The following is a 14,067-nucleotide window of genomic DNA, read 5'->3' as shown; positions in this document are numbered from 1 at the left end:
GGTCAAAAATCAATTTACCTAGCTATAGAATGTGTGGAAAATTGAATATTTCCGGTTAAAATGACCGAAAATAGCTCGAATGCTCAAAACCGATACTGTTGGTGCGAACTTGGATGGAACTGACGAGGACTGTGGCCGACAAGGCTATTAGCGTCATGAGGAGGGTCTAATCGACCGGTCTTTGGTTGATCTTGCCGGAGAATCGAAGAGAGGAGCTGCAGGAGGTTGTGCCGATCGGAATAGCACAGCTCTCCTTTGCTGCGCCAGCGGAAACAGAGAGAAAAGGAAACTGGAGGTGGAGGAGTGGTGGTCGAAGGCGCTGGTCTCAGGTGATTGGAAAAACGAGAGAGGGAAGGGGGGGGGCAGCGAGCTCGCGCGGAGAAGAAGAAGAGAAAGAAAAAGAAAGAAAGAAGAAAGGCGGTTTCTAGCAAATTCTAGGCCATTCCGGTTCGATTCAAACCGGTTTGGTCTAATTTGATGATTTTGCTTGATTCTCGGATTTTTCCACTGATTCTCAAGTTATTCGTGTGGTTTTCGAAAAATCAATTCGATTTCTGGGTTCGGTTCGATTTATTTCGATTGTTTTAGTTAGGTTCCGTAACTTTTTCTCCATTAACTCAATAAAAATAAAAAAATATTAATAGTAACAATATTTGATTTCAGGATAATTAATTTATATATATTCATAATAGATTAAATTGCTGGAGTTTCATATTATTTCTCGAAAATTTTAACTGTTCTCAAATCGAAAATTTCCGATGATATATTTGGGCTTAGGCCCAACTCGCAAACCTGGGCTCGAATTGAAATTGTTTGGTATTTATAGCCCATATAGTTGAATATCGAGATTTTTGATTTAATAAAAATTTGAAAGTTTCGAAAATAAAAATTCGGGGTATTTCAATATTCAATTAAAAATAAATTTAATAAAGATAAAATTTTAAATTTTGAAATGCTTAATTATTTATATGTATTTATATATGAAGTGTATGTAGCTTTTTAAAAATCTTTTTTTCTTTTAATTTACTTAAGTGATGGTGAATATGCTGTTTGGATTAGGATAATTTTTTATTGTTCTCTTGCCAACTATTCCATGTATATAATGAAATCAAGTAACTAATTATTAAACATTCTCAAATTGTTGAATATTCTACTAATTAATAAATTGATTATTTCTATTTCAGGACCCTTCGAATGAACAAAAGCATATCAAAAATAAAATGGAAGGCTTCTTTTATTCCGTTCTGATCTGAATGCAATTCACATGAATATTGGTTTAATTGAAAATTTTATATGACTTCTTCTTCCACCGACTAATTTGTTAATGTTGTCTTATAAGATACTCTCAGTTGCTGGATTATTTATTATTAATTATTAGTTTTTAAATTGTTAGCTCATAGTTTTGTTTTTTTCATCTATGTTCTTGGCCTTCACTACTTTTTTTGGGAAGGTTTTCATCTCATCTAGGCATTTGTTTGGAAGGTAGTCCACGAAATATTAGGTTCTTGAAATCAAGAACTACAGCTCAAGGGAGGCGTTGAATATTTGTTGTTATTTTGACTCAAAAATTTTATTGTATCTTTTTGCTAAAGGAAAAAACATTATTGCTTTCTATAACTTTTAATTTGGTAAAAATCTAAATAAATAATTAAATTATATTTTACTATTAAATAATTTAATTATAAAATAAATAATATATACATCTATATATCATCCATTTGAATTGGAAAACTTTATTTGTATAGAATTATATATGACAAGATAAATTGTTTGAATTATAAACTTTAACTAAAACCTTTATAAACTTTAAGTAAAGCCTAAATATTTAATTGAATTGTATAATTATTTAAAATAAATTAATGGCACTACAAATTTCTATAATTTAATAATTTTACAAATAAGATGATAATTTAATAAAGCAGTCTGCGGGAAAATATATTTTTTAATAATATACTAAATACAGCTTCTAAATACAATATACAACAATAAAAAAATTTATAAGAAAAATGGGTCTTTGATATGTATTTATAAATCATAAGCAACCCGCCAAAATTTATATGCAAGTTTTCAGAAGGCATTACCATTTACCAGTGTTTAATCTCAATGATGCATACCCAGCCATGATATTATCATTTTTGTGGCTTGATTTAAAATTTGTGAAAAATAAGAAAAATTATCAAATATCTATTAATTAAATTATAGAATCTGTAGAAAGAAGAAAAACTAAAACTAAATAACTTACCTTTATTTGAACAAAAGAATCTCCAACATTAATTATGCTTCATGGATTATTGATTTTGAAATCCTTATATGACTCCCTTAAAGAATAATAATTATTAAGAAAGTAGAATATTAAAACTATAAAATTACTCAAGTAATATAGAATTTCTTCATAAAATTAATTATTTTGCATCACATTAATTGTTAATCATATATATATAACTTCAATGGATATTAAGAAATGATAAAAACAGGATTATCGTTTAATACAAAAATAAAAAAAATAAGTGTTGCTCCTTAATTTCTTAAAATTACCAAATAATTTTAGAAAATATAACTATTCTCAAAAATATTATATGAAAAACACATAAATATGCATACCTCTTAACTTTTACTTAATTTTGTTTTCAAAATTTATTTATTTAATTTCTCACTTCTCATTCATAGTTCTTTCATTTTATATATATATATATATATATATATATATATATATATATATATATATATATATATATATATTTCGATGCTTCGATTTATTACTCTTAAAGGAAATAAATTTTTATTAATTACCTCCTATTTTGATACATTGAGGCTCCGTTGTTTCTATAAAATAACTTGTTGAAAAGTATTTTCATGGAAAACATTTTCCTTGAAAAATATTTTTCAAATGACTTATTTTTCATTGTTTGATTGTAATATTGAAAATTAGTTAAACACATTAAAGTCTTTATCTCATAAGACCATAAATATTAATAATAATCGAAATTTTATAATTTAAAAATTTTATTGTTAAATATGAAAAGAATGCAAAAAGAAAATATAAATTACGAAAGCCGCTGGTGGCGGTGGCAGGTGGTGGTAGCCGGTGGCAAATGATGACCGTAATAATAACTATGATGATTAATAAATTAAAAAATATAAATTTATAATATTTACTGATGTTCAGAAAATGTTTTATTCTCTTGAGAATGAGAAATTGTTTTCCTTAAAAAATGACTTAATTTTCCTTTAAACAGGAAAATATTTTCCATTGACTTATTTTCTTGAATGCCCCAAACAACAAAAAATTGTGAAAAATATTTTCTTGCAAGTTATTTTATGGAAACAAACAGAACCTGAGTTTCATACAATAATACGCTTTCACTATTTCAATGGGCTACACATAATTATTGCATCAAACATTCTTTTTTCTTTTCAAATGTAAGGATTGAGCAGCTAACTTAACCATTAATTAGAATGATGAATTTTCAATTCTGCATATTACATTTACATCACATTACCTTTGCAAAGTAACATGTAATATGCATAAGTAATATAAATTCTATACATTCGTACAAAGTGCGGGAGATCACCTAATGTGTATATATATATAAGAGACTTGATTTCTAGGTTGTATAAAAAATTTTCCTTTTATTTTCAAAAAAAAAAAAAATTCTTATCCTTTTATTTCTCTTTTTATTGAACATTTACACTCAATTAATATTTTTTTTTAGAATAACTAAGATACTATTTCTTGAAAAGTAAAAATTACTTCATCTGTCCCAAAGATAATCCATTTTTCCTTTTTGGTTTGTCTCAAAATATATTTCACTTTCCTATTTTTTTACATTATAGTTAATTCTTGAATAGTTTACTATACCTTTATTAAAATTTACCTTATTTTCAGTAATCCTTATTAATTCTTAGTTATTATTTCAATAATCATTGTTATTTAAGATGAGCATAATAAGAAAGTTATATTAATAAAATCGTCCTTTAACCATATTTATTAATCTGTGTGAAAATAGAAAGTGAATTATCTTTTTTAGGACAGAGGGAGCATTACTTGAATTTTATTAAAAAATCATATTAGATTATATTTATATTTATTATTTTTAAATATATAGAGGGTAAAATTATAATTTTACAAGAATGAGATTTACTTTCTCTCTTCTATTTGGAAACATAGAATAAAAGATTCATTAGTTTTCACTACTATTTTCTTACTCCCTTATTTTCTTTCATTCCCTTCCCAAACATAGTGTTGGGTAACCCATTATACTTTCCCCTATTTTAAATTTGGTTTTGCTTACACTTATGCTCCCACTTTGTCAAGAATCTTATGCTTTCTTTGGGAAGTGGGGAAGTAAAATAAGGGGTGGAGGTAAAATGAGAGTATAAAATTTTACTATTCATTTTTCTAGAGTGAAAATGAGGTTAAATTATTTTACAGCCTCCTTGATTTTTTACCTTAAACTAAATAAGAGATTTTGATAATCTCAGTAAATTTTACCATTTATTTAACTTCCATCTAAATTTTACACCCATCCAAATAAAGGTTTATGAAATTTTTCACCTCTTGAGAATTGTCACTTGTTCTTCCAAACAAAAGGGTCTAGTAGCCGTCACAGACCTCTCATCACCAAGCTTTAATCCTAGGGTTTCTCTGCACTATCAGAAGAAGAGTAAACAGTATGTTGGACATAAATCTCTTTAGGGAAGACAAGGGCCACAACCCTGAACTCATCCGCGAATCGCAGCGTCGTCGTTTCGCTAATGTAGATATCGTCGACGAGATCATTCACCTTGACAAGGAATGGAGACAGCGTAATCTTCTTTTTCCTTTTTCCTATTTCTGTCTTTTCTCTTTCTTTCTTCAAGTTAACAATTGAGTTTTGTTACTTATTTATGTTTTTTGGTTTCATTTTAGGTCAATTTGAACTTGATAACCTGCGCAAAGAATTTAATAAGATAAATAAAAGAGTTGCTCAGCTCAAAATTGTGAGCATTTCTTTTTCCTGTTTTATGTATTTAGTTAATTTCTTGAGAAATTAAATTTATTTTTGTGTGAATGATGTGAATAAGGCTGGTGAGGATGCTTCTGAGTTGATTAATAGCACCAATGAGAACAAGAAATTGGCTTCTGAAAAAGAAGCTGAGGTTCAGCAGGCTGCAGAAGCTTTATATAAGAGATTGGAAGTAGTTGGTAACCTTGTCCATGATTCTGTTCCTGTTAGTAATGATGAGGTATGTGCTTGTATTATTATTTTCAGTTCGCCTCTATTCTTCCCTTGAAATGTGGAATTTACTGCACTATGAATCATTTTTTTTTTTATTTTGTCCTGCAGGCTAATAATGCTGTGATTCGTGTTTGGGGCGAAAAACGATCAGAGCCCAAATTGAAAAACCATGTGGAGCTTGTTGAGCTTCTTGGTATTGCAGATACTAAGAAAGGTATTCAAGTATGATTTACTTGTTCGAAATTCTTGTTTTTCTATTTGATTAACAATATATATTAAGTTCTTGTGTTCCGCTCATCCAAAGATATTGGCATTGCTTTTCTTTATTGCATTGCTTTACTACTCGACCTTGATGGCTGAAGTACAGTGTGGAAGTTTTCTGTTAGTCGTGTTTAATATCTTCTCTTGAATGTAAACTTCCCAAATTTCTTAATCTTAATTATCCAATGTATGATTCATTACAAATGATAAAACTTGGCTTTTTTCATATTGCATTCCATAAATGTAGTTTTTGCAATAATCATTTTCATTTATATCAAACTTGGATTTCCAAAGGAATACCTCAGTTTAATGGAATTCAATTATTAAAAACGAGACCTAAGTAAATGTTCATTTTTATCATGGTAATTATAAGTTGGTTGTCATTTCACGCTTGCTATTGCTAATATATTTGTTGTTGGTAGCCACATTGAAAGCAACTAAGTTGCTTTCATGAATATATCTAGCTTGTGCAAAAGAAATTTTTCTTTGTAGATTCTTTTCTTTTCTTTTTCCGGTTTCTATGATATTTGTGTTAATGCTTTGTGCTTGAAATGATTAGGATCTAATGTTGCTGGAGGGAGAGGCTTCTATCTGAAAGGTGATGGTGTACGACTTAATCAGGCATTGATCAACTTTGGCCTTGACTTCTTGGAGAAGAGGGGTTACACAGCCTTGCAGACTCCCTTTTTCATGAGGAAAGACATTATGTCAAAATGTGCTCAGCTTGCTCAATTTGATGAAGAACTTTACAAGGTAAAGTTTTGAAAGGTATCAATAGTATGTTTAGATATTCAGATGTAGAGAGGTGGGAGGCAGAATATGAAAGAGAGTTGAAGCGGGTGGTGTGATAAGACTCTCTCTGTCTCTCTTTCTTGTCTTTGTGTGTGTAGGCATGCTTGCATTGTAGTTATCCAAATGTTCTTCCTAAATATATGTTAGTAAAATTGGCATACTAACCGTCCTTTGAATAATGGTTGGCAGAATGATAGAATTTCACTTCTTGGAGCACTCTATCTCCTATATCCAGTTTTGTCCATTTTCAAGAATGTCACGCAATTTTTTCTTAGGAGCATATGGATGCTATTTATGATATTTTCTCGTCAAAATTCCTGTATTTCCCGAGTTGTATGTTGTAAATCAAGTTGGGTTGCTCTTAACATAATGCAAGTCTTAGTTATATATTTTAAACTTATTATTCTTGTATCAGTTATTTTTTTTCCTGGTTGTGTAATGGCTTTTGTATTTAATTATCAAAATTGATGTTCTTGACCCTTTTTTACTTTATTTGGTTGTCCAAACTCTAATATGCTTTGTGTTTAATGCATTTCCCTCTCTTTTGTTCTGCTGCTTTCCTTTGCATCACACACATTCACAAAAAAAGAAAAAGAATTATATTAATATTTATTCTAAGTCATGAAATAGCCTTGCCTTGTGATAATTTGGGTCTCAAAAAAACTTATATTCATGTTAATTATTTGGTTTTTTTTTCTTTTGTATTTCATTTGCTACTGGATGAAATGCAAGGATCACCGATGTAGTTGGTTTTTGATAGGTGACAGGTGAAGGAGATGACAAATATCTAATTGCTACTGCTGAGCAACCTCTATGTGCTTATCATTTAGAAGATTGGATCCATCCCTCCCAGCTACCAATCAGGTTAGTTTTTTCTAGTGATCAGTGGTCTCAATGGCAGAAAACTGTGACTGTATTGGTCTCATTAATTTAATACTTTTTGACAGATATGCTGGTTACTCGTCTTGTTTCCGTAAAGAAGCTGGTTCACATGGTCGTGATACATTGGGAATTTTCAGAGTCCATCAATTTGAGAAAGTGGAGCAGTTCTGTATTACCAGCCCAAATGGCAATGACTCGTGGGAAATGCATGAGGAAATGATCAAGAACTCCGAGGACTTCTACAAGATGGTATGATATCCTAACTTAAAACTTAGGATGTTCTTGTTTTTAGATTGTTTTCTTACTTCTCAGTTTTGGAAGAATATTGATTGTTTCCCAACTTGCAATGCTTGGCTCTGTACCTGATATGTGCCTTAAGAAAATCTAGAAATTGGTATAACCAATCTCTTTCACATAAACAATGGTTTCTGAAAAGAAATATGACCAGATATGTAAGGCCAAGCCTTGTTGATGACATGCTAATAATCTTGTATTGATGACACAATAAAAATAAGTTGCCTGACAGTCCCCTTTTCAAACAGTTGAACATTCCTTACCAATTGGTGTCTATTGTTTCTGGCGCTTTGAATGATGCGGCTGCCAAAAAGTATGATTTGGAGGGATGGTTTCCTGCTTCAAATACATACAGAGAGTTGGTCTCCTGTTCCAATTGTACAGACTACCAGTCAAGAAAACTAGAAATTCGATATGGACAGAAAAAGGTACTTATTATGCACTTCTTTTGTTCATACCGTAATATGGATGTCATGTATTTCATATGTTTCTGGCTTATTATCTTAGAAACATTTCTGGTCTACCATTTGAGAAATATTTTCTGTCTTCCATTTGAGCATGCCCACCATATGGTGAAAATATTGAAAAAAAAAAAGAAAAAAAGATTAAACTAAAGTGTGTTTGGTAAAATTGAAAATTAAATGCTGAAAATTTAAGAGCTGATTCTGAATTCAAATTGCTGCATGATACGGGTGCTGAAATTTCTAAATTATAGAATTTTTTAAAAGCCTATACACATTTTGTTTGATGCAAATATTAATTTAGAAACTTTGACCGATTGTCTTGAGCAGATTTGGCTTAATTGAAACTTTTAAGTGATGTGTAAATAAGTATTATCAAATAACTTAAAATTAAAAAAGCAGTGAAAATTTTAATTCGAAGTTCTGATTTGGACATCAAACGCGGCCTAAGTATTTCTTTGAAAATCATTGGAAACTTCTTGCCTGTATATAATTATGTTTTATTTGCTTTATATTTAAATCATATAGGAGTGCTAAGAGGGTTTGGACCAAGATCAACCCTGAAAAGTATGGTAAGATGGCAGCAAGATTTAAATGTGGATTAAGGATGGATTAAGAGGTTAAGAAAATGCGATTAGTAACATGGGAGGTGCCTTTTGAGATTCTATAGGATAACCGAAGAGGATAGAGTAGGGTTGTACTAGAGAGATGTTTGGCATTTAAGTAGAGGAAAGACCTGAATTTATCTGAAGTTTCTTGCACAATGAAACAATAGAAAATTTATAACCTGATGGGTTTCACATCTTGAATTTGTTCGACATGATAACTAGAGTCTCATTGGAATCATGCGCGGGTTAGAGTTGCACCAGGCAGTTGCAAAGAAATTTTGTATTCCTTGGCTTAGATAGTTTTAATTGTATGTTTATGAGATTTTACTTATCCAGACCTAACACCAGAGAGAAAGCTCACTGACTGATATAGTTGAACTATTCTTTATTCCCAGTCTGTAAGTGATTTACTTTCTGAAAAATTATATTTAAGAAATTTAGGTTTAGAAATCCTTTAGGCATAAAGGAAAACAACAAAGAAACAAACTTATAAATAAGAATAAAAAGAAATCAAGTTCTTTTGTGCTGCATAACACTAGGATGCATTCCTCTGAAGTGCCTTGAAACATTATCCCTAATGGTTGTCAGGAGGATGATATTGATATCTTATTCCTAGCCTAACCACCACCTCATTTCTCATAATTGTCAACTTCTACAGTTCTCTCTCTCTCTCTCTCTCTCTCATTTCCTTCTTTCTTTTCTTCCCATCAAAGGTATTTTGTTAAGGAGTAAATATAAGCTCTTGACTACAGGGAACATTTTTATGGCCCAAATTCTCGAAGAGGGTATGTGTGAATTGTATTATTATCCTGTTGACTGTTGTTATGGTGTTAGTATTCTCATTAATGATCAGAACTAGTTGCTAATATGTCATATTGTTTACCATGGGAATTTGTTCCCTCATAAATTTGCTTAGTTTAGTTAGTAAAGCTCCAGCTGCACGACCTGGATTATTATTTGAGAAACTATATGTTTTTGGCTTTCATCATTCTCCATACTGGGTCCAGCTCACTAGTTTTTCCACCAGCTGGATGAACAGCCTTTAAATTATTCTGCCTTCTTCTGCAACTTGTTGAACATAAATATGAAAAAAGGTCAGTTAAGTACCCTCTGAATAGCTCTTACCTTGAACATATTTTGTTCCTCATTTCCATAACTACTTGGGGTAAAGCTGACGGGTTAGCTATGATCTTAATTTTCTGTTCTTGGCTCCACTTATTTTCCTGCAGATCCTACCTTTAAACCTAATCTACAGCTTTTGTTAAAATCATTAGGATGCATGACCTTTTCTGTAGAATGTTCTAACTACATTTTTTGGTTGATATGAAATGCTTCGATCGGCTGAAACTTGTTTAACAGGAAAATGGCAATGAATCATTTTTCTTCCAAATGTTGCATGGGCATTCTTAGTACATCTGTAGATTGATTATTAGTGAATAGTGATACATTGACTGTCTTGCTTGTTAATGCGAGGAGGCATCTTTAATGAATTGGTTAGTGTTTGATAGTAATTAGGTAGTTCTGGTTATGCTACTTGAAGTCCTAACTTGCTTGTATAGATTTGTATCTTGAGGCTCAACTCCATGCGTAACTCAGTTCATGCTATCTCTGTAGGATTTTCTGTATCAAACTGAGTCGGGTGAATGACCTGCAAAATACTTTAGATGGATGAGATGTACTGGAACAAACATTGGTACTTGATGATGATTGGGAAATTTATTCCATTATATGCACTCTATCACTGTCTATAAACCTGTATTGAATTTCTTTAGGATGCTTGTGATGGGTGAAGGAATAATAGGGGTTACAAACTCACAAAAATAGGATAGAAGAGTGTAGAAACCCAAGAATAAGCATTGTTTTGGTTGAAGAGAAACTTAGAGCAATACATAATTCAGACAACAAATGAATTCATACAAGGAATGGAAGTGATGAGTGTATTAGCACACTTTCCTCGATAAACTAATTAAGATTTCACAATTCCATTATCAAATGCCTTATTTGAATTCTAGAGTTGATAATGGTCACAGCTTGCATAGAAAAAAAATGATCCTTTTCTTTTTCGTGGCTTCATCAATAAAATCCTGTTTTAAGTTTCACATATTTTGTTGCTTGTTTTGTTGTTGGTTGCAGAGCAATGAGCAAGCAAAGCAATTTGTTCATTTGTTGAATTCTACCCTGACTGCAACAGAGAGAACAATTTGCTGCATTCTTGAGAATTACCAGAAGGAAAACGGCGTGGAGGTTCCAGAACCTTTGAGATTATACATGGGTGGCAAATCTTTTCTCCCCTTCCAAAACAACCCATCCACAGATGGCAAGGGGAAGAAATCCAAGGCCTAGTCATCCTATCGAAAAAATTTTCAATGGATTTTTGAAATTTGAGAATTTTAACTTTGATATTCAAATTATTAGTTGTCATCAATGTTCTCTTTTTGGCTACATAGTCATTACCGGATGGAAGGGGTAACCTTTGGTTTGTCATACAAATTGCTTTCTACTCGTGTAGTATAACTGCAGGCTTCTGATACACATTTTTTCCTTTTCTTATAATTTTTTTCTAAATTTCCCAGTTTGCACAATTCTTTCCTTTTTTTTTATTTTTTTATTTGGTAGTCTTGAAGAATTTTTGAATGTGCATCAAATATGCAGCATGTGAAAAAAAAAAATTGTTGCTTTCGGTTATTGGTTGATATATTGTCTTGGTGAGGCGTACAAAAGGGCTTAAAAAGTGGATTAGCTGTGTAAAAAACCTACTATTGTATAGTAAATTTTCTAAATCAAGATATCCAAGTCTTGTTATCTTTTAAAACTTGGATTTGTTATGTTTAGTGTCTTTGCCTGTTAATTCTACATAATAATACATTTACAGAACTTGTTAAGCGGCAAATGATGGTTTTTCAAAAAATAAATATCTAATGAGACATTCCATTGGCTAAGATTGAAACTTATGGAATGGAAGCAAAAATGAATAATCAAAAGTAACCATTGAAAATGTTTCTAGACAATTGAATTATTTTTCCCGCTAACCTTAATTGAAAATGTTAATTTGACTTTTCTTTTAATCAAATCTTTGAAAAAAGAAATTCTTTCCAATTAGAAACATTAGGTCAGAACTTACGTAGAATACCAATTTAAGACTGATGGTAAAAAAGAAACTATTAGAATCATAAATATTGGCCGGAACTCATTTCTTGCCTTTGTTGTTTCCCTTTCGAACTTACAGCTATTTTTTAAATTGCAATCTGACTTCTTATTCATATTTTAAAATTTATTTTATTACATTTGAAAGATTATGATTGCACATTTATGTGCTTCTATGTCTTTGGTAAAAGGAAATATTTTAACATATTACCATCCACAACTTTTGTGAATTTACAATTGAAAGTCTAATCAAAATTCAAATTCACATTCATTTCAAGTAACAACCCTGAAATTGTTTTCAAACCAACAACAAAGAATATTGTTCACATCTTCCACCATCTCATTCTATGGATGTGTCTTGGAGGGATTTGTTTAGCAACAACAATGTTAGAGACTTTGTTTTTGGTTATTTTCCTTGCAGGAATATTTCAATCCTCAACCTTGCTTTGGCTTTTACTTCTGTCCTGATATAATTTCCTTTTCCCTTGGACGAATTGGTATGCACAGACAATTATATAAAATGCACAGCATTGAAAATTCTAGTATTCATGAGATGGCTATGCCAATGCATGAGAGAATAATCATCCAATCCTCTGAACAAACTTCCTCCGACTCCATCCATTTTCCAAACTTCATCAATTCAACTCTCATTATCACCAGGCACTAACTCTTCACAAATTATAACATATATTCCAAGTCTCCTTCAAACACGCCAACAGTTTGAGTTCTGATAGTTAGCATTAGGATCATATAAAAAAAATTTGTGTTCAACAGTTAGCATTAGGATCGCATATGGGCCATCTAATATATATAACTGAGTTATCCAACGCCAAAGCATGTTGCTTCTTTAGAGTCGTTCTACTTACATGAAATGTGAAAAACAAAAATAAAACAAAGTTTCGATCACATTACACTAAACACAATGTCGAGAAAGTATCACAAATAAAATGCCAGGCTAATTAGCAAAAAAGGTTCTTACAGTGACAAGCATTCATCAATTCCCCTTGCAAAGTTCAAGTTGTTAGATGATACCAAGTGCCAACCAAATTTGGCATCTCATATAGACTTGAAAGTGGGTAAAAGCCCTCATAATAATCGAAGAATTATTTACAGTAAGCAACCTGCACCACGAATATACATCAATTCCACAACACAAAGCAGCAAGCACAACAAATAATTTAGTATTTTTCTTAGCAAACCAAACAAGAAAGTAAAGTAATCGCTGCAATGCTGTTCATGTTGAAAAGACAAGCAGTAAGGCAACAACGTGTGAAGCAAATTAGAAATGGAACTAAAAACTCATGGCTACATAAACCACATTATATGTTTATCTGATACTGATTACCCATTCTTTTTCTTAAGCATAAATACAAGTAGATGAAGACTAATGGTGTATCCTCGTTCTACTAGAATAAAATCATTCCTCCAATTTACACTAGTTATGTTAAAAGGGGGGAAAGAAAAAGAAGAGAAATGAAAATTTTAAGGAGTTCATGTTCAAAATTCCAGACTTATTACAACAGCAAGATCATTAGAAGACCAAATTGTGTTAATTTAAATATTTGTGTGCCTCAGTACAAAAATAATATATTCAACGAACTAATATATTCAAATCTAACAATCTATCAAAAATCCAATTTATTTCTTTTCTAATTATCAATAATTTGTGTGTTTAACTCGCACAAAACAACATTAATATGCCAATTAAAATTAAAAGAATTAAACTACAAAATTTCTCCCATAGATTTCTCAAATGAAACTAATCATCTGTTTACTGCAGCCCATATCAAAAAGACCAAAACTTCAAATCAACTTCGCTAGGATTGAATTGAAATTCTATTTCTCAATATATAGAATTCCAAATATATTGAGCAGCGAAACAACAAACATCAATGTCAAGAAAATCAAGATTCCAATTCTTGTTCTTACAAATGAAATCCGCAATCAATCAGCCGTTGAATTGAAATTGTTAGAGTTGTCCTTCGAAGAACAGGCACCGTTAGATTTGTGATGATGATGATGGTGTTGATCGTGATCGTGATCATGATCATGGTCTTGATCATCATCGCTGGTGTCCTCATCGAATGGCTTGTCCTTGTGGAAGATACAACATTTTTTGGAGCTTTTCTTCTGCATAAACTCGTTGTCTACGGTGCCTTCTTTCCAGCTAACTTTCTTCTTCCTCCGATTAAGCCGCAATACTAGGGTTTGCGGTGGTTGTTGTTGTTGTTGGGGAGGGTTATCTAGGGTGACCGTGGTGGTGACGGTAGAAGAAGACGCCGATCTCATTGCAGCGCTGCTTGTGGTGATCGAACCTTCGCGCGACATTCTTAAAAGCAGAAAAAAAATCAAGTAACAGGAAAAAAATGGCAAATTGGCAGTAACCTGTTTTTGCAATTGCAACCG

General features: G+C 31.4%; 2 protein-coding genes across 2 annotated transcripts; one reads left to right on the top strand and one right to left on the bottom strand.

The window, feature by feature from the left end:
- The first annotated feature begins 4,542 nt into the window (after nt 1-4,542).
- On the top strand, nt 4,543-11,099 carry LOC105639128 (seryl-tRNA synthetase / serine-tRNA ligase). Its single transcript, XM_012223078.3, has 9 exons — nt 4,543-4,806; nt 4,910-4,980; nt 5,065-5,226; nt 5,328-5,433; nt 6,040-6,233; nt 7,033-7,136; nt 7,220-7,403; nt 7,697-7,876; nt 10,651-11,099. The coding sequence occupies exons 1-9, from the start codon at nt 4,674-4,676 to the stop codon at nt 10,858-10,860; spliced, it is 1,344 nt and encodes a 447-aa protein (XP_012078468.1). The 5' UTR covers nt 4,543-4,673; the 3' UTR covers nt 10,861-11,099.
- A 1,381-nt stretch (nt 11,100-12,480) lies between these two features.
- Nucleotides 12,481-14,067, bottom strand: INH3 (inhibitor-3). Its single transcript, XM_012223077.3, has 2 exons — nt 13,591-14,067; nt 12,481-12,782 (listed from the first exon to the last, which is right to left on the bottom strand). The coding sequence occupies exon 1, from the start codon at nt 13,987-13,989 to the stop codon at nt 13,606-13,608; it is 384 nt and encodes a 127-aa protein (XP_012078467.1). The 5' UTR covers nt 13,990-14,067; the 3' UTR covers nt 12,481-12,782; nt 13,591-13,605.

The sequence above is a fragment of the Jatropha curcas genome, chromosome 5, assembly GCF_041381405.1.
Source record: "Jatropha curcas cultivar XTBG-Jc1 chromosome 5, XTBG_Jcur_1.0, whole genome shotgun sequence".
Lineage (NCBI taxonomy): Eukaryota > Viridiplantae > Streptophyta > Magnoliopsida > Malpighiales > Euphorbiaceae > Jatropha > Jatropha curcas.
This window is presented reverse-complemented; position numbering and strand designations above follow the sequence as displayed.